General features: G+C 36.5%; 1 protein-coding gene across 1 annotated transcript in view; it reads right to left on the bottom strand.

Annotated features, from left to right (window-relative positions):
* The window catches only part of stat4 (signal transducer and activator of transcription 4), a 47,893-nt gene continuing 24,347 nt past the window's right edge, over window positions 1–23,546 (bottom strand). Inside the window, exons 25-47 of the mRNA XM_067444825.1 lie at window positions 10,364–10,404; window positions 9,702–9,829; window positions 9,449–9,593; window positions 9,268–9,363; window positions 9,098–9,187; window positions 8,879–8,957; window positions 8,682–8,776; window positions 8,407–8,558; window positions 6,715–6,873; window positions 6,459–6,551; window positions 6,259–6,318; window positions 6,141–6,170; window positions 5,705–5,795; window positions 5,567–5,602; window positions 5,405–5,488; window positions 5,223–5,321; window positions 4,998–5,133; window positions 4,839–4,894; window positions 2,333–2,427; window positions 1,697–1,836; window positions 1,394–1,582; window positions 228–300; window positions 1–130 (exon numbers count right to left, since the gene is read on the bottom strand). Coding sequence (XP_067300926.1) covers window positions 103–130; window positions 228–300; window positions 1,394–1,582; window positions 1,697–1,836; window positions 2,333–2,427; window positions 4,839–4,894; window positions 4,998–5,133; window positions 5,223–5,321; window positions 5,405–5,488; window positions 5,567–5,602; window positions 5,705–5,795; window positions 6,141–6,170; window positions 6,259–6,318; window positions 6,459–6,551; window positions 6,715–6,873; window positions 8,407–8,558; window positions 8,682–8,776; window positions 8,879–8,957; window positions 9,098–9,187; window positions 9,268–9,363; window positions 9,449–9,593; window positions 9,702–9,829; window positions 10,364–10,404 — 2,195 coding nt within the window. The 3' untranslated portion in view covers window positions 1–102. The remainder of the gene's footprint in view (window positions 131–227; window positions 301–1,393; window positions 1,583–1,696; window positions 1,837–2,332; window positions 2,428–4,838; window positions 4,895–4,997; window positions 5,134–5,222; window positions 5,322–5,404; window positions 5,489–5,566; window positions 5,603–5,704; window positions 5,796–6,140; window positions 6,171–6,258; window positions 6,319–6,458; window positions 6,552–6,714; window positions 6,874–8,406; window positions 8,559–8,681; window positions 8,777–8,878; window positions 8,958–9,097; window positions 9,188–9,267; window positions 9,364–9,448; window positions 9,594–9,701; window positions 9,830–10,363; window positions 10,405–23,546) is intronic.

The raw sequence follows: 23,546 nt of genomic DNA, 5'->3' as shown, positions 1-23,546 counted from the left end.
CTCCCCCCCCCCCCCATTTTTTTTTTGATATTTTGGATCAAATAAAATATAAAATCCATCGTCGGAGAAACGTTCCTCGAATCAGCGTTGCCTTGATGTGCTCTAACAATTTTGGAGTCTTGAAACGGGGCTAAAAATATGGATAAATAAAATGGTCATATAGTTTTTCAGAAACATATATATTTATATAAAAAAGAGAATAGGAAGTTAGAAAGGTAATTGCTTACTTTTCTGACACAAAAATTGCATGTCTGTCTAAATATGGCTTGACAGGTTTGTCTATCTCCATCTCTTCTGAATCTGAATGACAAAAGAACATGTAAGGTGTGTCGATACTGACAAAACATGGTCTCTAAAATACAGTGGGTTTAACATTTTGTTTCTTAATGCAATGATTTATATCTTTAAGTGTGATTATATATTTGGACTATATGTGCTATAATATATGTGTTAGTTCACAGCTCTATTACAGTTCAAAGGTATAACAGCTGGGTCATTCCTGGTATGCAGTAACATTTTGGCTTCATAAGTCTTGGGGGAAAAAAGTATTTGCTCTTTGAGTGATCAACATTTAGTTAGCTAACCTTCTACATATAAACAGAACTTTTATAACTGTCAGATATTTTTTTAGTTTTTTGTTAAGTTTTTACGGACAAACATTCTTCATAACAATTTCCTAACAGGGTGGAACTTTAAAGGAAAACTCCACCATTTTTTGAAATTATTCTTATTCAACTTCTTTTCTACATTTAGCACTGCTACTTGGGCGCAGAGATATCACGGCTCTCATCCTCACGTCCTCTGGCTGTTGAGCGATCACAACGTGTTGGGTCTACGCCCAAGTAGCGGTGCTTCGCCTGTGCTTCCCCATAATATAGCCGCAAGTCAATATCTGCCAAGGAAATTGCCTAGTCTTAATCTGCATCGCTATTTGTACTGATTGTGAATATGCAGGCCACAATAAGTAATAAGGTGGGGCGTTTTTTTTTTGGATCACTTTTACTTGGGACATGCTATCTGGCAACACAGGATTCCATTCATTATGCTAAGCTAAGCTAGTGGCGACCCTGTAAAACTAAAACAATGCATGCACTGAGAAAAAAATGCATTTGCCCACATATTTAAAAGTAGGAAAGAAGTTGAATAAGCCCCATTTATAAAAACGGTGGAGTGTTCCTTTAAGAGTGGGACAAGAAGGATAACATTTCAAACACAAAAAAGGTAGGAGTGAGAGTTGAAGCTTGCTTCGTTTTGTACATTTGAATTCCAGCAGGAAAAATAAATTATGTAATTTCCTGAAAATGGTCTCAATGGTATTGTGGTCTTTTCAGTTTTCCATTCATATCTTACCCTCTTTTTACTCAATGAATGAATGAACGAATGGTGTATCTACCATCAGAAGAGCTGCTGTAGTAGCGACCAAAGGCTTCATCTTTTGGGATGTCTGGGTAAAGGTAGATGAGGGGATTCACTGGAACCTTCTTTGAAGCAGTGAGGGTGTAGTCACGGATGACGTTAGGCAAGGAGATGGTCGCCAGATCTGATTTAGTGTAGGGCTTCACCGAATGTATCTTAGGTTTACCTTTAATTAACGCACATGTTAATACTTATTCATGTACAGTAACAGACTACCAGACAGATAAAAACATTTTTTTAACGTATTTGTATAAAACACTCAGTTCAAACCAGCACACACCGTCCTGTGAATATTCCACCCATGTGATGGTGATGCCTCCTTCTCGACAGGTTTCACTGAAGCGCAGAAGGAAAGTCCCCAGGGGTTTATCTCTCAGCAAAGCCTTCTCTTGCTCTTTACTCAGAAACCCAATAATATACCTGTATATTATTATGAGAAATTCATAATAAAGAAAATATATATATATATATATATATATATATATAGATAACAACTTGTGCCATTGAATAAAAATACCAAACAATTTCAATGTTCATGATGTTATGGCAATAATATAGCTGTAGAGGTTTTGACTGATAAAGTTAACATGAAACAGGATATTCAAAGGAATTTGAATTGATTTTATCCACTGGGAATTGTTTGAACTGGGAAAAGTGGGTGTTATGGGTGATATATTAAGAAAGAAAATCGGGTGAATGTTGATTTCATGTTGGCTTTAACTTTATTAATCTCAAATGAAAATCAAATAGGAATTAAAAGAAAAATGTGGTGTTTTTTTTGTTGTTGTTTTTTTACAATAAACACATTGGTAGATTGTGCGGCTCTAAAACGGAACAGATTCTAATATAGCTATATATACACATGTCCTACTCACTACAGTATTTGTTTCCAAGTCTGTAAAGATGGAGCTCTTACCCATCATTCCAGATGTTGAGCAAGTGTTTTTTAATAAGCTCCAGAATTCCATCCATCCACAGCCAGAACGCTACACCCCTCTCATTAGGAGACATCTGAAAACACAGTTTATTCTATGATGTCATTTATATTACCTCCATTTGATTAGATAAAGCAAGCGGCTATGGCATTGCAGACTATTTTATACGCATTCCATTATATTCAAAGTTATAGAAAATACGGTTTGTACAGTATAAAAACCATTACGCCTATGGAATGTCCCCACATGTCACAAAAACAAACGTGTGTGTGTGTGTGTGGCCTGGTAATCCCTACGTTATGGGGACAAAATGTCCCCACAAAGATGGCAATATCCGAAATCCTTATCCTTGTGGGGACATTTTTAGGTCCCCATGAGGAAAACATCTTATAAATCGCACAGAAGGAGTTTTTTTGAGAAAGTAAAAATGCAGACACGTGTGTACACACACACACACACACACACACACACACTTGTACATATTAGTGCTGTCAAATTGATTAATCGTGACATATATAATATGTATAATATAATATATATACACCAGGGCTTGACATTAAGCATATTCATTCACTTGTCATAATCGTTCATTCACTTGTCTGAGTAAAAAATTGCCTGTCTGGAAAAAAGTTTGATCTTTTTATCTTTTTTTGTTTTGTGTGTGTGTGTGTTGTAACTATAATTTATTCTGAAGCAATATTCTCACCAGTGTTCAATCAGCTTTTACATATATATATATATATAATTTTTTATTTTATTTTATTTTTTTAAATAATTTCAAAGTTGTAATATTTTTACCTGTTATAAAGGGCATTCCCCCCTAATCTTATTAAATATAGGCTATGCTTCAGGTTTAATTTTATATTGTTCAATTTTGTCAATACATTAAATTAAATTAAGACACTATAAGTGTCTGTTAACAATAAAATTAAATAATTTACACTGAAAAATTACAACTGCATTAAATAATGTTGAGATTTGTAGTTTTGAATAGACACATAAGAAATGTTAGAAAGTATGTTCTAACATGAAACTAAAAAAACTCCAGTAGGTGGCAGCAGGTGCCCGTCTTAATGAGTCAGCCATTGGGTCGTTCATTCAAACGATTCCTTCAAACACTGAATCGTTCAGTAACACACTTGTTGGTGTGTGAACGATTTTGGCTGCAGAAATAGAACAAAAACACTCAATATTGCATCTTAAATGTAAGTAACTTTAAGTGAATGTAAATGTAAGTGAATGTTAATTAATTGTTTATGAAACTGTCATATGAAAGCAGTGTCATTTTCAGTCGTGATGGTATTCAGGAAACAGCTTTAACGCTCTAGTATTGTAATTTCTCCTCAAGAGGCTGCACAAGCGTCAACAGCGCGACCTTGTTATCGTCAGTTCATTATATATTATTATCCACCACGAGTATGTCCCAAATCGTAGCATGTTGAAAAGAGTATTCCAAAGATTCCCGGATGGTTTACTATTTCCGGTCTGAATTCGAAGTATGGATCGATGGGTACTCTAACGGCTGATATTGCCTACAATCCATTGCGAGTTGGATGAGGATTTGATTAGAACTACAAATGTGGATAAAAAGCGTTAAAAAACTACAAACATGACGGAAGTTTAGATAAAGGTGTTTGAGTGACCAACTATCAATATTTAACCTGACATCTGCATCATTATATTTAAACTGCAAACACATGAAGAGAGTCTTTGCGTTAAAGACCCACACATGGGCAGATCAACGAGCGGCTACATTTCTCTCCGATACGGTAGTAGATTAAACTGCATGTGGAGGATTTAAACTGTCACGAATCTGACGATGATTGACAGGGCAGATAAACGGTGACGGGTTGCTCGTAACTAAGCGACAGAGTCCGTTAAAGATGGCGAAGTAGTATGTCCCGAAGCTTGCATACTTTTCTGCTACACACTCAAAAGTATATACTTTTTCTTCACAAAAAGAGTACATCCTTTTAGGACGTAGTATAAGTGGGCGAATTGGGACGCAGCATCAGTCCTGCAGTTTAGCTCCAAATCAATCAAAGACAGGTGAAGCTAATCAAGCTCTTTAGGATCAATTCTTGAAAATACACAGGCAGGTGTGCTGAAGCAGGTTGGAAATAAACTTTGCAGAACAGTGGGTTCCCAGGAGAAGGATTGAAGACCTCTGATATACAATATATATGCATATATGCATATTTACAAACAACATTACATTGTATATATATATATGTATATATAAAATGTAGTGTGTGTGTGTGTTTGTGTGTGTGTGTATATATTTATGGGGGGGGGGAATCGAGGTGATTTCTAAAAGCCCAGCAGTAGTATTTGGTATCAGGTTATTCCATAGTCTCTTGTTTTGTCTCTAAGTTTTGTTTTATCAGTAAATCACATGGTGACAGCAGAGGAACATACAAAAGCGAGGTTGGTTGAAGAAACGAAAGCAACTTTCCTGTCTTTGTTTCAATCATTATATAAACTCACCTTACAAAATGTATTCCAGTAAACGAGACCCTCTGTGTCACCATGGGCTTCATGACCTGAAAACAAATATCAAATCTGAAAAAGGTGTGCTTTCTATTTAACTATGAGCATTTACTCTGTACCATTTCAAGAGGTAAAAGAAAGTACAAATAAACTCACCTAGAAGTTTGTTAGCCAGCATTCTCAGCTGCTCAGAGTTCAGCGCCCGTTTAGTGACAGAAGAAAACTGCCAGCTTATGACCTTTGAAAGCTGCTCCCATTTCACTGGTGGCGGATTCAAGAAGAATGTCAGATTCTGAGATAGAGAGCAAGAGATGGACAGTGAGAGTCAGAATGGAAGCGTCAGTAGAGGATAAAAACACTGATGATGGGAAATGGCCATACGTGGGGTTCACTGCAGAGCATGTTGTACCATAAAATGGATCCCCAGGCACTGGGTAACTGATTCACGTGGGAGATCACAACAATAGGAAGTGATATGATCTGTTTGATCACAATAAAACAGGTCCGGTCAGAATTAATGGTCTGATCAACAGTCGGTATTGTAACTAATCAGAGAACTTTACCGATAAATCAATACATAATTCTGGCTGAATGAGTTGAGTTTCAAATTTAAGTAAGTGCAGCTCCTCAGAAATGATGAGAGGAGTCTGTGATAAAAGAGAAAAAAACATCAGCGATTCAATTTATTTTCATTTGATTGTATGTGTATTTTTCTTGTGGCCTACCTCATTGGTTCTGTTAGATTTAATTTCCTTTAATTGCTGTGTGGAGGAATGAGGGCAACAGTAAGTTTTCAGTCAGACATTATCATGTATTTATGGTGTCTCTTATCTGTTTGATCAGTTTTTTTCCCCACAACATACCAAATGGCGAAATTCAGCTGCTAGACATCCATTGGATTCCTCTAAGTTGATAACTTTAGAAGTAGTCCCTAATATATTGAATTTCCTACATCTAGGACAATAGAAAACAGACAGTTGGACTATTTTAGATTTGGAGTCGTGCCAAATAATGGTGAGCCATTTAAATATTTTATCAAAACAGGGTCATTTAAAATATTACAGCTTATTATATATTGATTACTGTATTAATTATTACTGTAGTACATTATAGTAATATAGTTGCCGGATTGCAGTCTTGTTCAAATGTAGGAAGCTTTTGTGGTTGAGTGTGGGCCACATTTAAATGTTGTTAACCTCTGCTTGCTATATTATCTAAATACATTGGCTCATTCAAAACATCACATTATAGCAATAAATCATATTTGAACTCTGGGTTTCTATGTAATGTGTTACATACCCTTTTAGTGTGTCACTATCTGTGTAATCTCTAAAGGAGAAAAACAAAAATACTGTATGAATACACAGATGACAGACAGATAGACAGATAGATGGATGGAAAGATATATACTACTTACTTGTCAATAGAGACTTTTACTTTGAGTTGACAGTTCAGTTCAGGGAGTTTGACTAGTGATCTACAAAATAATATAGCATATTAGATTGGATATTGGCTCACCAACATTACTGAAATTGAAGGCTTTTCTCAAACATTTAGCATTTTAGCTATTATACTGAGTGATGTAACGGTCAGTGATGGTAACTTCAAAATACCGACCTGATCTTGACTGTGAATTGAACTCCTGTCTTTATCACCAAGGGTCTCTGAGGGTGTGTGGGCATGCACGGCTGTCTCTCCACCACAAGAGAACTGAAAGACACGTCACAACCGCTGTCATCCTGTTCAACACTATAACACTATAATCGTAAGTGACGTAACGGTTTCCTTGTGAACCTTCAGAAGCCATCTGTTTCACTTTCTACAGCTTTTGCCCTACATAATAAAGAAGAATGGTTAAGGTGTTGTGTCTCACTTTAATATAAGGTTTTTGAAGAGTGAAAGGGCCTGTTCATCCAGCTGGCTCTTGCCCAGAGTGAGGGGGTCGTTGTTGTAGGTGAACTTCTGCACCAATTCCTGAACTTTCTTCAGCTGCTGACGGATCTGCTGCAGACTCTCTGCCACCGCTGTGAACCTGCGGGACAATTCATGCAGTAGCTATTTCTACAAAAATAATACATCAGTACCAAGGACAGCACCAAAACAAACAAAAGGACAATAACGAGCTCATCAAGGACTTTCTTTCTAATTAAATAATGATAGTTATTTGATAATAAATTTCAAATAAATAATTTCAAATATAAAATCTTGAAGTCACCATAAAATCATATTGGTTATCATAATCCTGGGATATTCCAGTATTTATTATAAATTATTTATCAGTGCACATCATTATTTACTTATTTAAAAGAATGTGCCCTCGTAATCTTTAATCAAAATAACTCCCCTTCCTCTTTCAACGACATCACAACAATATCTAACGACAACTATCCAAACAATTCCCGACAGACATAATTAAGTCCCTTCCTACATTTTGTCTTGTTTGTTTCACTTAGCCTGGATGCCAGCCAGACTTAGCCCTGCCCACAACATTTGAGGTCGGGAAGTTCGGTCTGGACTTGATCCGTTGTGGAGCAACTATCCTCACACCAGAGCTGTTTGGACCAATCAAATTGTCAGGGCGGGCTTTATACGATGATGGACAGATAACAACATATTCATCCACGTCAGAATGCTTGGGTTGAATTCGTTCTAATCATAAATGGAGAACTTGTGCATTCATCTTTACCATTTCTCTAAAAAATGATCGTGTGGGTAAGTACCCCTTGTATTCTTAAATTCTTTTTACAACACTAGCAAAGATCGTTTGCTAGTGTTGCTCCCAATGGAGCAGTATCAGACTTATATTCTGACTAGAATCTGAGTATAAAGAAGTCAGGCTACGTTCACTCAGATATACATCACAACAGGGAATTAAAGATTATCATAACTTCTGTTTCAAGTCCACTTAAACGGAAGGCTGCTTCCTAGTCCAGTCCTCCAGAGGCTTGTAGGCTAGAGTCATCCTCAGCATTAAACGCTAGAATGAGATGACCCAGTTAGCGTGCGAATGCTATGTCACACAAGTTCCCGAACCCCACGGTAACAGCACGAAAATACTATTAAAACATAATTTTGGGGAAATTATTTGTATTAAAAATCTTTATATTGACTGGCTTTCCGTTAATACAATATAGTGAAAGACGACTGTCTTTGGTCTCTTACAATATTTGTTGTTTAATGTTAAGTGATTTATTTACACCAAAACAAAAGATAACATATATGCCTTCATCTCCAAGAGCATTATTTTTGCCTTACATTTCATAATGAACTCAGTGCCAATTTGTTTATCTTCAGTTCTTTATCGCGAATTGGAATGTGTACAAAGACTTGTGGGTGATTTAAGGGCGTGAAGGATACACTTGCATCCTTAAAAACGAGCTGAATCAATCACGCCTTCCAAAGGTCATTTAAATTGAGACAGCCTTCAGTGGCGCTTGATGACGTGGGTGGCAGCCGAGATACTAGGACACAGCCTTCCGTCTGAGAAACACCCCTTATTTGGTTCCAGCGTGCAATAATATTGCAGCAATACAGATCATTTGCAGCGGCCATTAGAGTTTCTCACCAGCTCTGCAGCTGGTCCAGACATGCATTGGGGGGACCACCGATGCAAGCCATCTGCTGTCGCTTCTTCCACTCGGGTAACTCATCTGATATAAGTATGAGCTGGATCTGCTCTGCTAGAGTTAGCACATCAGCGATTTCCTTTATCACCACCTGCACACATATATGCTATATTGTGGGAAAGATATGATACTGAAGAAACACATTCCTACAGATGTGAAGTCAAACTTGCAGCTAAATCTGCATGCAGGTGCATTTACCATAATCTTGACCAACCTCTCTTTTCATGCTTAGCCCCATAAACATTTGTCTAATTGCCATTTCCTCCAGCTGGATCTCTTTTTTTATCTGGTCGCTCATTTCACCTTCCACTGAAAATATAAAAATCAATATAATTAATGTTTATTCAGAGTCAAATGCATCTGTGAAATTAAACATTGATAGGCAGAGCAAAATGCTAAAAATGTATTTACCTCGACTCTGCAAGGTCTTTCTCTTGAAGTCATACTCATCTTGTACATCCTCCAAAACCTGAATGTCCTGTTCTATTTCCTAGAGGCAAACAAGGTTTGTGAAACTATAGTTACACATCCAGGTTTTCGGAAATGTGGGTCATTTAATGCATTTTTGTGGTAAAGACCCAAAAAGATTCAATATCAGTTCCAAAATCATTATTAGCTGAGATGATCTACCTGCACTCTTGTCTTCAAATTGTTGATTTTATTGCCCAACTCATTCTGTTGTTCCATCATGATATTCCCCTGTGATGAGTTACCGCTACCCTAAAAACAAAATTACATAGAAATGAAAATACTAGCGTAGGTTTGAAATGACAGCTGTGATGCAAGACTAAAAGACGTACTTGTGTACTAAGGGCAGTTTCCAGTATCTTTCTCTCTTCATTTAGAGTGCTTGCTATGATCATAGCCATGTGAACAGGATCCTCCTGAAAGTGCTCCTAATGGGAGACGATTGATTTTATTAGCTGACCTATTTCATTTTGCAATGTAACCTTGTATAAAAAAAACATCACATTTTTTTACCTGTATGTTACGCTTAATTTTGCGTATATTATGCTGTAAGAGGAAGTTGTTTCCCAGGTTGAGACGGCTGTAGTGCTCATCCAATTGGTTGAGGAGCTCATGGAAACGCAGGGTGGCCAAAGATACATTATTTGCAATGGATTCCCTGCAACCAACAATCATGTGTCAAAGATGTGATGATTTGCAGCAATTCAAGATGCAACTGCATCAATTGAAATATAATTTTTTTTAATGAAATGACAACAGATCTAACCAGTCATGACTCTCAATCCATTGACTGAGATACTGTCGGATCTCCATGGGGAAAGCCTCAGCGTAAAGCTGGTCCACTTGCTCCAAATAAAGAGAGTCCAGCAGCTGCAGCTGGTTCCAGAGTGTCATCTGCAAACATAAAAACCAACCCATTATGAGCGTTTACATACTGCATCCTGTCTGTGTTGACGTTTGTCACCTATACCTTGATAAGACATTAATAATAGTTAATAAAATAAAAATGGACAAATGGACTAATATTTAATAATAAATTCGACTTTCATAAATTACATTCCTTTTATTTAATTTTTTTTACATGTATGTAATGTATTATTTTATATAACATGTATTATTTTAATTAAAAATTAAAACCTAATATTAGTTTTAGTGCTGTGTTCATCCATTAAAATCTAAAATGACTAAAATAATCAAGGTTTGATGACGTTCACTGACGTTCCTTTTACGATATAGGCAGAACTAAATATAATTTTAGAGTCTAATAAAATACTTCTATTAAAATCCATTAGTTTTTAAGCTCTATGTAAAAAATTGAATACCTTGTCTGCTCATAAACAGGCAAAAATTATATTCTTCAGTTTTCCCACAGCCTTGAAACTAGAACGAACTCAGATAAAAACACTAGATAACATAACAGCAAATTACCTTTAAACATGGAAGTTGGGTCAAAGCAAAAAAGCAGTTTTCTCAGGCTAAGTAGACAAGATACACGTAGACAAAACTGTCTCTGCTTCAGACTTTTATTATCTTCAGTGATCCCAAAATGGTAATACAAGAAATACTCACACAGGTTACAGCCCACATTGTATTTTTTGAGCCAATCGGAATGCTGCAATTACCATATGTAAATATCGACCAATAATACTCTAGTCTTTAGCTTATGGCTGTTCTAGTCAAGCGCAGCCCTCCCTTGACTGTCACACTGATGCAGAATAGGAACTGAGAGAATAGAAACTTAGCGAGACACTAGAAATGATTGATAAATGCATAATTAAAACAAATATTCATTATAAGCTTAAAAGCATTGATTAGGAAAATACATTTCCAATCCCTCGCGTGGAGCAGTCTTTCACGCTGATAGGCTGCGGTCTGGGTGTGTGAGGGTTGTGAAACTCATGGCACAGCCATCAGGCAAGCACGCGTTTTCTGAGAAAGCGAGACCTAAACGAAATGAATACAGGAATAAACCGAGAAACGAAACTAGGATTTCGTCAGTTCCCTATCATTTTACTACACGCCGCTGGATGTTTTTATGGAGAGTCGTTGTGCTTTGTTATTGTATAACAACGTTTGTTTCACATACATTTAAAATTATTATCTTGTGTTCCTGTGCCTGCCCTACGTTGCTAAAGTTTGAATAAATCAATGGGTGTGCTGTAATTTAAGCAGTTCTATAAAGTTTTAATGAAAATATGCTTTGAGGAAGATGATAGCATCATTTTTGTAATTTTATCAAACAGGAAGGAACCATATAAAGTGAAACGAACTAATAATAGAATAATAAGAATTTTCTTAACAGGTTGCTGTTTTTTGTTAGTTAAACAGGATGAAAAGTAAAATTGAGGATATAGGAAATACCTATACCAGTTAAAACAATGTCCTTTGAATACACCTGGATGAATATAGCCAACAATACAACATTTGCTCAGTGCAAAGTAGTGAAACTAATAGTTAGCTCATGTTCACTCAATTGTGATATTGAGATTAACAAAAACTAATATGATTTGCAGAAGTGGACAGAAACTAATTACATTTACTTGAGTGCTGTATTTTAGTGGACTTTTTGAGTATCCGTACTTTACTTGAGTATTTTTTCTGGAAACTACATTTGAAAGACAAATATCATACTTTTTACTCCACTACATTTCTATTACCTACAACTTTTATAAAAGTATTTAAATGAGTTTAAGTTAGTTGTATGCTATGTCGGAGCATCACTGTCTGGCTTAAATCATGATGGCATAGTGTGCATTTATACAACAATTATAAATAATGTGTTGACATAAAAAAGGAAATTAATTTTGATACTTAAGTACTTTTGAAAACAGATACTTCTGTACTTTCACTCAAGTAAAAATCTGTTTTTACAACTTTCACTTGTAACGGAGTAATATTTGACCAGTAGTACTTTTACTTTTACTCAAGTAATGAAGTTGTGAACTTTGTCCACCTCTGTATGAATTATGATCTTGTAAGTGTGAGTTTAATAGTTTATCCTATATATTAAGACATGACAGGATATAAAATTGTACTGAAAAGTAATGTCTGGCTTGTCACAGAAACGAAACTCTTTATTACAATTAATTTATGATTCATTGTCCTGCCAACAGTTTTTAGAAGTCACTTGTGATGTCAGCATTTTTTTTTGCCACATCATCAGTAGCTGGTAACTAGTTTGCATATTTAGTTGCAAAAGACTTGATATCGTATGTGCACAAACTCAACAGACATAGTAAAGTGTATAAAGCCAGCTGTCTGAACTAGTCATAATGCATGTGAATGGGTAACAACTCAATGAGAGTAAAAAAACAGCTTAGACAATTTGCACAAAAACACTGCTGCTTGTGACGACACATTTATGTCTTAAGACACAAACTGATCAATTTTTGTGCGAAACCGAACAGTCTTTATGTGTTGTTGTTATTTTTTACCTAATATCCAAACAAATCTCATCTATTGTTCCCATCCGTCATTACTTCCGCCTGGTAAGGTCAAAACCAGAGTGATCATATATATATATATATATATATATATATATATATATATATATATATATATATATATATATATATATATATATATATATATATATCAGTGGTGTAGTCTACGTGATACGCCGTATACCCACTAGGAAAGGACAGGAATTTCCGTACCCACCTAAAAAAGCGTGAGGATAAGTAACAATATCGTTTTGTGACAGAACTTTCATTCATAAATTCACCACGTCTGTGTTGAGCACAGACTGTGGTTGCGATTGCGAATCACTAACGTTTTTGGACCATTAGGGCTTCCGTGGCCTGTGAAATTAAGGTGACTGACGTCACCTACCAAGGAAAATAAGTTGCTTGGCGGTCTTTTTTTTTTGGCGCAAGTTTGAAATTAACTAACTAATGTAAAAGAAGATATGAAACGAAAGTACACTCTTTGAGTGTTTTCGGAAGCCTGCCCCTAAAGCTACAGCAGCTTCGCGTGACACTTTAGCTGTAGCAGATGACACGGACGTTACAGAAAATCCAGTGCGACTCGCAATTTTGACCAATCACCGCAACTATTCTGCACTTTGATCAATTATTCGCTGCGTCCTGATGTTTACACGAGCACATCTCTGCAGTCTGAGCGCGATGCACTGAAGCTCACTCGCTCATATCTGATTCTGAGGTAAATCATTAACACCATTACCGCTTACATGACATGTTTTATTGAACTAAATACATTGCAATCGGACAAAACGAATACGCAGTTTACTTTTCTGAACAAAAGCGCTCCAAGTCCGTGTTTCTCACACTGTCCGTGTGAATCGCGGCACAGTTCGAGAAGGGGTTCAATCTTCAACTGGCTGGGAGGAGCCGCCACTGGGTGGTCATGTGACCTGTCAGTGGGTGGTGGGAGCTGCCAGTCTCATTCTGGGTGGTCACGTGATCTGCCGCTGGGCTGGCTGGTGGCTGCCAGTCTCAGCCGTTGCTGAGCTATGAGTATAAAATGTTCTCTTTCACTCTCGCTGCATGGAAATACAATATTTTAATATCATAAATATACTCTTAGGAATCTATTATTTTGTATGATTGATGATTTAGACTGGTTTCTCACTAATAAGGCAGTCAAATGTGCGTGATCATGACTGGGTGCTGACGCTTGACTGGCCACGTCCAACCAGCGGCTGTCGAGCTACAAGTATAACGCGTTCTCTATCACTGAAACTACAATGAAATGCATACTTTTATTATTGTGAATATAATTTTAGGAATCCATTATTGTGAATGATAGACGTTTTAGACAGGTTTCTCACTAATAAGGCAGTCAAATGTGTGTGATCATGACTGGGTGCTTAATGACGCTTGACTGGCCACGTCCAACCAGCCGCTGTCGAGCTACGAGTATAACGCGTTCTTTATCACTGAAACTACAATGAAAAACATACTTTTATGATTGTGAATATAATCTTAGGAATCCATTATTGTGAATGATAGACGGTTTAGACGGGTTTCTCACTAATAAGGCAGTCAAATGAGCGTGATCATGACTGGGTGCTTAATGACGCTTGACTGGCCACGTCCAACCAGCCGCTGTCGAGTATAACGCGTTCTCTATCACTGAAACTACAATGAAATACATACTTTTATTATTGTGAATATAATCTTAGGAATCTATTATTTTGTATAATTGATGATTTAGACTGGTTTCTCACTAATAAGGCAGTCAAATGAGCGTGATCATGACTGGGTGCTTAATGACGCTTGACTGGCCACGTCCAACCAGCAGCTGTCGAGCTACGAGTATAACGCGTTCTCTATCACTAAAACTACAATGAAAAACATACTTTTATTATTGTGAATATAATCTTAAGAATCCATTATTGTGAATGATAGACGTTTTAGACGGGTTTCTCACTAATAAGGCAGTCAAATGTGTGTGATCATGACTGGGTGCTTAATGACGCTTGACTGGCCACGTCCAACCAGCCGCTGTCGAGTTAACGCGTTCTCTACCACTGAAACTACAATGAAATACATACTTTTATGATTGTGAATATAATCTTAGGAATCCATTATTGTGAATGATAGACGTTTTAGACTGGTTTCTCACTAATAAGGCAGTCAAATGTGCGTGATCATGACTGGGTGCTGACGCTTGACTGGCCACGTCCAACCAGCCGCTGTCGAGCTACGAGTATAACGCGTTCTCTATCACTGAAACTACAATGAAAAACATACTTTTATGATTGTGAATATAATCGTAGGAATCTATTATTGTGAATGATAGACGTTTTATACGGGTTTCTCACTAATAAGGCAGTCAAATGTGCGTGATCATGACTGGGTGCTTAACAAAGCTTGACTGGCCACGTCCAACCAGCCGCTGTCGAGCGAAACATTCGTTTTAAAGGGGAATTTCCAAATATTTAATTTGTCTGTTTAATTGCGGGTCACTATTTTATATCATCTGTATTAATCATTTTCTTAACAAACGTTAGCCTATATAGGCTATGCAAGTTTTTTTTAATGGCTATATTTTATTGTTGTTTAATTATTTTCATAAAAAGGCTAATAACGAGAGAAAAAAAATCGTTTTTTAAAGTATAATTAAAAAGGAAATTGTGAGTTAGGCAATATCATATGAATGCTATTTTCCACAACAAAATGTTACAGGTCAAAGTAGTCTTTCTTTCTTTCTTTCTTTCTTTCTTTCTTTCTTTTTTTCTTTCCATTTATATATATATATATATATATATATATATATATATATATATATATATATATATATATATATTTTTTTTTTTTTTTTTCTTTTTTTTTTCACACATTTCATATTTTTGCAATTCAAATATTATTTTTAGAACACAAATCTAAAAATCTCATTACATTATTTGGGCAATTGTGATTATAGCAGGGGCGTAGCTTGGGGGGGGGGGAGTGACGATTCTAAGGGCCCATGCACTTTTGGGGCTTCCAGAGATCATTTTTATTAGTAGTAACAGTACTAGTAGTAATTAAATATAAATTGTAAATGTAAAAAATCTACCAGAGTAACCAAAAAAAAAAAAAAAGATGTCTTATTTCTGCATTTCTGGCAAAAAATGTCTCCCCCCATTTAGGCTAGTATGGCTACTGCATGGTTCGGTGCTGTTCTGCGTTGGTGATCAAAACCGAGGCTACAGCGATAGATAGTCTATTCAATAGGTTTTTCACCACTGAAAATAAAAAGAATGTAGAACATCAAATAATCTAAAAAAAAAAAAAATAATAATAAAAGAAAATAAAACGTTCCGCGGGCTTTGTTCACAGCTGCTGAGCGCGAATTCCAGCACAACGCTTCAGTTAACGGTCACAAAGTGCAAGATTAGATGTGTAAGTTAATTAACTAAACAGCTGTGACAGAGGTTAAACAAGCGACAGAAACAATCAGTTTGCAAAGACTGTGTAAACCAAGGCTCAGCTTTGAGAAGGGAAATATGCAGGGGATATACACAACCGGTCAAAAGTTTGAGAAGGGTAAGATGTTTTTGTAAAAAGTATCTTCTGCTCCCAAGGCTACATTTATTTGATCCAAAATACAGCAAAAACATTATTAGTGTAATATTTTTAGAATGTTAAATATATTTTTTTCTAGTTGAATAGGCGAAAAAATATATTTAAATTATTGTGATCAAAGCTGAATTTATCCTCATTACTCCAGTCTAACGATACATAATCATTCAGAAATCATTCTATGAGGATTTGAAGGATTCCACAAACATTTATGACTATTATCAGTGCTGAAAACAGTTTTCTCAGGATAATTTAATGAATAGAAAGTTCAAAAGAACAGCATTTATCTAAAATATAAAGCTTTTGCAACATTAATAATGTCTATAATCTCACTTAATCATTTTAATGCATCCTTGCTGAATAAATCATTAATTCATTTATTTAAGTTCTTTCTCAAAAATAATAATAATAATTAATCAAATAATCCAAAAAAAAGGTTATAGGCCTACACAACTGCTTTCAACATTGATAATAATCATTAATGCTTCTTGAGCAGTGAATCATCATATGAGAATTATTAGTGAAGGATCATGTGACACTGAAGACTGGAGTAATGATGATAAACTCAGCTTTGATCACAGGAATAAATTATATATTCCCATACTAGAGAAGTTATTTTACATTTGAATAATATTTCACAATATTATAGCTTTTTTTGTATTTTAATAACATAAATGCTGCATTAGTGAGCAGAAGAGACTTCTTTAAAAGCATTTTTAAAAATCCTTACCATTCTCAAACTTTTGTTTGAGTAGTGTATAATTAATGGGCTGACAATGATTTTGGATCGCTATAGGTTGGCCTGTAGCCTATGTTTAGGGGGCCCAACCTCATATTCTTTCATATGAAATACATTATTTTATTATTGTGAATATAATCTTAGGAATATGTTCTTTTGTATAATAAACGTTTGAGAGGGGTTTCTCACTATTAAAGCAGTCAACGCGTTATGGGCCTTTCACACAGAACGCGGCAACGGCACCGCTGCGTTATACTCGTAGCTCGACAGCGGCTGGTTGGACGTGGCCATTCAAGCGTCATTAAGCACCCAGTCATGATCACGCTCATTTGACTGCCTTATTAGTGAGAAACCCGTCTAAAACGTCTATCATTCACAATAATGGATTCCTAAGATTATATTCACAATCATAAAAGTATGTTTTTCATTGTAGTTTCAGTGATAGAGAACGCGTTATACTCGTAGCTCGACAGCGGCTGGTTGGATGTGGCCAGTCAGCCGTCATTAAGCACCCAGTCATGATCACGCACATTTGACTGCCTTATTAGAGAAACCAGTCTAAAACGTCTATCATTTAACTAAATGGATTCCTAAGATTATATTCACAATCATAAAAGTATGTTTTTCATTGTAGTTTCAGTGATAGAGAACGCGTTATAGGCTACTCGTAGCTCGACAGCGGCTGGTTGGATGTGGCCAGTCAAGCGTCATTAAGCACCCAGTCATGATCACACACATTTGACTGCCTTATTAGTGAGAAACCAGTCTAAATCATCAATCATATAAAATAATAGATTCCTAAGATTATATTCACAATCATAAAAGTATGTATTTCATTGTAGTTTCAGTGATAGAGAACGCGTTATACTCGACAGCGGCTGGTTGGACGCAGTCAAGCGTCATTAAGCACCCAGTCATGATCACGCACATTTGACTGCCTTATTAGTGAGAAACCAGTCTAAAACGTCTATCATTCAAAAAAATGGATTCCTAAGATTATATTCACAATCATAAAAGTATGTTTTTCATTTAGTTTCAGTGATAGAGAACGCGTTATACTCGACAGCGGCTGGTTGGATGTGGCCAGTCAAGCACCCAGTCATGATCACACACATTTGACTGCCTTATTAGTGAGAAACCCGTCTAAAACGTCTATCATTCAAAAAAATGGATTCCAAAGATTATATTCACAATCATAAAAGTATGTTTTTCATTGTAGTTTTAGTGATAGAGAACGCGTTATACTCGTAGCTCGACAGCGGCTAGTTGGACGTGGCCAGTCAAGCGTCAGCACCCAGTCATGATCACGCTCATTTGACTGCCTTATTAGTGAGAAACCCGTCTAAATCATCAATCATACAAAATAATAGATTCCTAAGATTATATTCACAATCATAAAAGTATGTATTTCATTGTAGTTTCAGTGATAGAGAACGCGTTATACTCGACAGCGGCTGGTTGGACGTGGCCAGTCAAGCGTCATTAAGCACCCAGTCATGATCACACACATTTGACTGCCTTATTAGTGAGAAACCCGTCTAAAACGTCTATCATTCACAATAATAGATTCCTAAGAGTATATTTTTGATATTAAAATATTGTATTTCCATGCAGCGAGAGTGAAAGAGAACATGTTATACTCATAGCTCAGCAGCGGCTGAGAGACTGGCAGCCACCAGCAGATCACGTGACCACCCAGAATGAGACTGGCAGCTCCCACCACCCACTGACAGGTCACATGACCACCCAGTGGCGGCTCCTCCCAGCCAGTTGAAGATTGAACCCCTGCTGCACAGTTCTGCACACACACTAAATACCGACAGTTCAATGGGGGGCGCGCATTTCTTAAAGGGGCCGCGCTATATTCCTCCTTCAGGTATGGTGTGGTTCTGGTGCGCTCCCAGGTACGCATGACAGCTTTCACATTACCAATTTTTCATAAGAACTGTGTCCTGATCTGAACTAAACTGCCAGTGTAAAAACTCCGAAACTCAGAAGACAACAATCTTCAGATACAGTAAAACTCCCATGTATAACGGATTGGCACCTCAAAATAATGTGTGTGTGTGTGATGGGTAGGTTTAGGGGTAGGGGTATTTCTGTGTCTGTGTGATGGGTAGGTTTAGGGGTAGGGGCATTGTGTGTGTTTGTTTGTGTGTGTGTGTGTGTGTAATGGGTAGGTTTAGGGGCAGTGTAAGGGGATAGAATGTACAGTTTGTACAGTATAAAAACCATTATGCCTATGGAGAGTCCCCACAAAGATAGTGAACCACGTGTGTGTGTGTGTATGTGGTAAACAGAATTTTATATCTCCTTGTTATTTCAGGTGAGGAGAGAAATGAGAACGTCTGACCAGCCTTGTCGACAGAAAGTCAGGCTAGGGAATTTAAAAACAAGCATCCTTGGTTAAAGTGGAGGCTGGAGGGACAGTAAGTTAGGTAGATAACAGCTGATAAAACCTGTGTTTCAGGTACCATTTTCATATAACATTTAAGGCTAAATGTAGCTCTTAAAGGTATAGATCACCCAAAAATGAAAATTGTGTTATAATTTCCTCACCCTTAATTTGTTCCAAAACTGTGTGAGTTTCTTTCTTCTGTTTAATGCAAAAGATGATATTTTGAAAAATGTTGGTAAACAGACAGTTGGCAGCATACATTGACTTTCATATTCTATATTTTTTCCTACTGTGGAAGTCACTGGTATAGTCACTGGCAAGGATAAACCAATATTTATCCTTAAATGTTATATGAATATGTCACCTGGAGCACAGGTTTTTGCTTCAAATGAGCAAAATAATCTGCCAAAGGGGGAAGAAAAATTGTCTTAATAATTTTTACTTGTCTAGTAAATGTTTTCTTAAAGGCACAATATGTAATGTTTCAGCATTAAAAATATAAAAGATCACTATATCTATGTTATATATTTTTTAAAGTTGTGTGTTTACATTATCCCGACAGTTCCAATTAACTTCTAAATCCAGAGAAATTAATATTTTAATTCGAAGACACGGACCGTGTCTTTATTTCCGTTATGTCGCCCGTCTTTCACGTCATATCCACGTTTGCGTCTTGCTTCCTGCGGAACTCGGCGGAACCGCCAAACTCAAAGAGGAACACTGACAGACAGTATAAGGGGAACACCCGTATAAAAAAGTCTGTACGATAATGGATCATGACTACTCTTTGCCTGTACGTTTTGCCAGCTCAACAAAGCGCAAACGTACGGGTGAAAAAAAATGACCCGAGAAGATTTTGGGACAGTAGAAGAAGCAAGAGACGTGTAAACCTTGGAGAAGCCTTTGAAAGATGGCGAAATCTTCGTGACAAGCTCGGACTGCAGAGAGATGCTGATCTCGCTTTCGTTTTAATAAACAGGTAATTTAAGTAACCATTCAGCTAACATAATAATCATATAATCATAACATGCTGTATGTTTGCATATTGCATAGCGATCTTGACCACATTGAGACGCGTTTAGCTGAATACGTATACATTTTGTATTGCATCGGCTTTTCAAACAGGCGGATTCTGTGTTTTTGGAGACTGAAACTGAGACTTTTTAAAACTGATTCAAAAGTATATTTATATCCGTATATTTGGTGACACGATGATGTCATGTGTAAAACGCAGATGGACTAGCTATTATTGGTTTTATATGTAGCTGGAGAAGGTAACGTTAGCTTCATAAGGTAATATGCCACTATCTTGGTCAATTAATATAAGTTGACCGTCACTTTTATCATATGTTAATACTAGCTACATATAATATCGATTTAATAATGATCTACTTATTCATATATCTCTGAGTTCCAAAATAAATGTTTATTAGAATGATTGATGAACGTGGGGAGCGACACAGCGCGTGTTCCAATGAACAACGTATTGCTGGTGCTGGTTCACTCATTTACTATGTTTTATGTTGGTAATGATAAACTAAATTGAAATGTATTTCCTTATTGAACAGTTGATACACAGAATGTTCGACAATCGCGGATGCCATGTCAACATATCTATAATTTGAGTAACTCAAATTATGATGCACGGTTAATATGTCAACATAGCCTACCAACTTATAGGTGTGTTGACATAGCGACCGCCCGCACAACATTCTGTCTCACACATTAGCTAACGTTACTGATAAGTTTGGTAAGTAACGGTAGCTCGCTGCTATTTCATTAGATTGACAGTACATAAAGTGAAAAGCCGTAACTAAACTTAACAATAATAGAGATGTAATATAACAATTACCTTGTCAGTGAACATGTTTTCTGCTGGAGATGCCAGATTCGCTGGTTGACAGTGACAATGACAACAACTCCCATGAGGACACGCACTTTCCCGACGTCATCAAAGTACGTCTGTTGTTATTATTTTGAATGAGTGACCCCTAGTGGCCAAAAGTTGCATACTGCACGTTTAATGTAAGAATGTTTATATATTTTGACTAGAAACAAGACGAAAAATACTAAGTAAGTAAAGCATTTTTTGCAGTGCACGATATTTTTTGTCTGTTGCGATTACGCGATTTTTACTCCTAAAATCTTGTTGTGTCCTGAGCAAGAAACATGTCAGACTACATGCTGCTACTCTACCAATCATCGCTTGTTACCACAACGTTTCGTTCCTGGTTTAACAATGTTTCATCAAGGGACTACCACAACTGAATAATAACGAAAAATGCTGACGAACGATAGCGGAATCCCTTCAGCAACCCAGGGAGTAACGTTACTGGAATGTAAGCTTACTACTAGATGGTTTAGAAATAACGTTACGTTTTGGCGGCAAGCTTTAACTACTGAATATGCATATGAACGCAAGCACGACACGGAACTCCAGTAAACACACACTGCAAAAAATGCTCTTCTTACTTAGTAATTTTACATAAGCAGTCTTTAATAATGCTCTCAATTACATGTAGATGCATACTTTATGCATTAGTGGTGGTGCCTGTTGTGTGTCGCTCTGGGATGGGTGCATATGGCTGGTATAGGGAAGAAGAAAAAAATCACAGTATACTCACTACAAAAATCGTCACCGTCACCGATTAACCGTACAGTGCATCTTTTAGGTTAAATTAATTAGCTTACTTCTAAACAAAACTATCAAAATATCTCACCTACACATAAGATGTGATTTTAAAAGCACCAACTTCCATAAACAAGAGCTTTCCCTCATTAGTGCCTGCGTTCATTGGCCGAATTAGGCATCTACATAATATGTACTTGATCACGCCAGTTTTGACCTTACCAGACGGCAATAATAGCGGAAGGGAACACTAGATGAGATTCGTCTGATATGAGGTAAAAAAAAACAAAAAACATAAATACACAGAAACCGATCGGTTCATGTCTTTAGACATCATTGTGTTGTCACAAGCAGCAGGGTATTTGTGCATGTTGTCTAAGCATGTTTTTTTTTTTTACTCTCATAGAGTTGTTACCCATTCACAATCATTATGAATGGCAGACTGCAACGGTTGGTAGTTAGAAGAATCAAAGACACCTGCATGTTGGATGCACTAAGGGTAAGCAGATAAATATCACATTTTAATTATTGGGTAAACTATCTCTTTAAGCTAAGAAAGCCCTTGTCCACATTTGTAATAGAATAATAGGGGTTTTCTTAACAGGTTGCTGTTTTTTATTAGTTAAACAGGATGAAAAGTAAAATTGAGGATATAGGAAATACCTATACCAGTTAAAACTATGTCCTTTGAATACACCTGGATTAATAAATAGCCAACAATACAACATTTGCTCAGTCCAAAGTAGTGAAACTGTTTATAGTTAGCTCATGGTCACTAATATGTTTTGCAGAGGTGGACAGAAACTAATTACATTTACTTGAGTGCTGTACTTTAGTGGACTTTTTGAGTATCCGTACTTTACTTGAGTATTTGTTCTGGAAACTACATTTGAAAGACAAATATCATACTTTTTACTCCACTACATTTCTATTACCTACAACTTTTATAAAAGTATTTAAATGAGTTTAAGTTAGGCCATCCTTAAAAATATTTTGGTTTGCAGTAACAGTAAATTTTTTTAAAAAAAGGGTCGGTAGGTAGGTCTATATTTTTTTTTCAAATTTTAATATTAAAAAAAAAGTACATTTTTGGTGGTGGTGATTACGTAGGTATGAATTTAAACAAATTGGCATATCGTGACATCACTGACTGGGTCTTCAAGCCGTGCCTTCGGGCGTGTAGGCTAACTGCAGGCTATATAGACCACAAACAAATTGAAATATTTGTCAAAAACATGTTTATTGCATAAATTTCAGGTGCATTCTTTAAGAAAAGGGTCCAACCACCAGCTAGCTGTCATTGACTCATAGCTGTCAACCCTCCCTTTTTTTCTGGGTTTCTCACGTATTTTAGCTCTTTTCCCGCTGTCTTCCCGTTTTAGTATTTTCCCCGTAATATGTTTCTTATTTTTACGCTCGATTGTGTTAACTCAGAACACGCAACTATCTGTGTCTCTGAAGTGGCTTGCACTTCTTGCCAGACCAACGCATCTGGTGATATAGACTAGTGCATTTGAATATTAAAAAGTAAAAAGTTGTTTTTATGAATTCAATTAATTAAGTTGCTATAACCAGCTATTCAATCATGAGCAGTGAGTGAGTCCTTATCTTTTGTTTGACAGACAGCAGTAAAGGCTACTGCCCCTTTAAGACCTAATACAGAGATATGCTCGTCTTTCTCAACTGTATAAAGTTCTCTTAAGCCATATAACTTACAGACTGTCTGATGGATACTCATCAAGATCGACATGTTGACATACTTTTTGTGTGAGTTTATCTGTTCAAACGCAAGACTTGAAAGAACTCAATATTTGCGC

Source organism: Pseudorasbora parva, chromosome 5, assembly GCF_024679245.1.
Source record: "Pseudorasbora parva isolate DD20220531a chromosome 5, ASM2467924v1, whole genome shotgun sequence".
Taxonomy (NCBI): domain Eukaryota; kingdom Metazoa; phylum Chordata; class Actinopteri; order Cypriniformes; family Gobionidae; genus Pseudorasbora; species Pseudorasbora parva.
The sequence above is the reverse complement of the archived record's forward strand: the minus strand, read 5'-3'. Positions and strand labels throughout refer to the sequence as shown.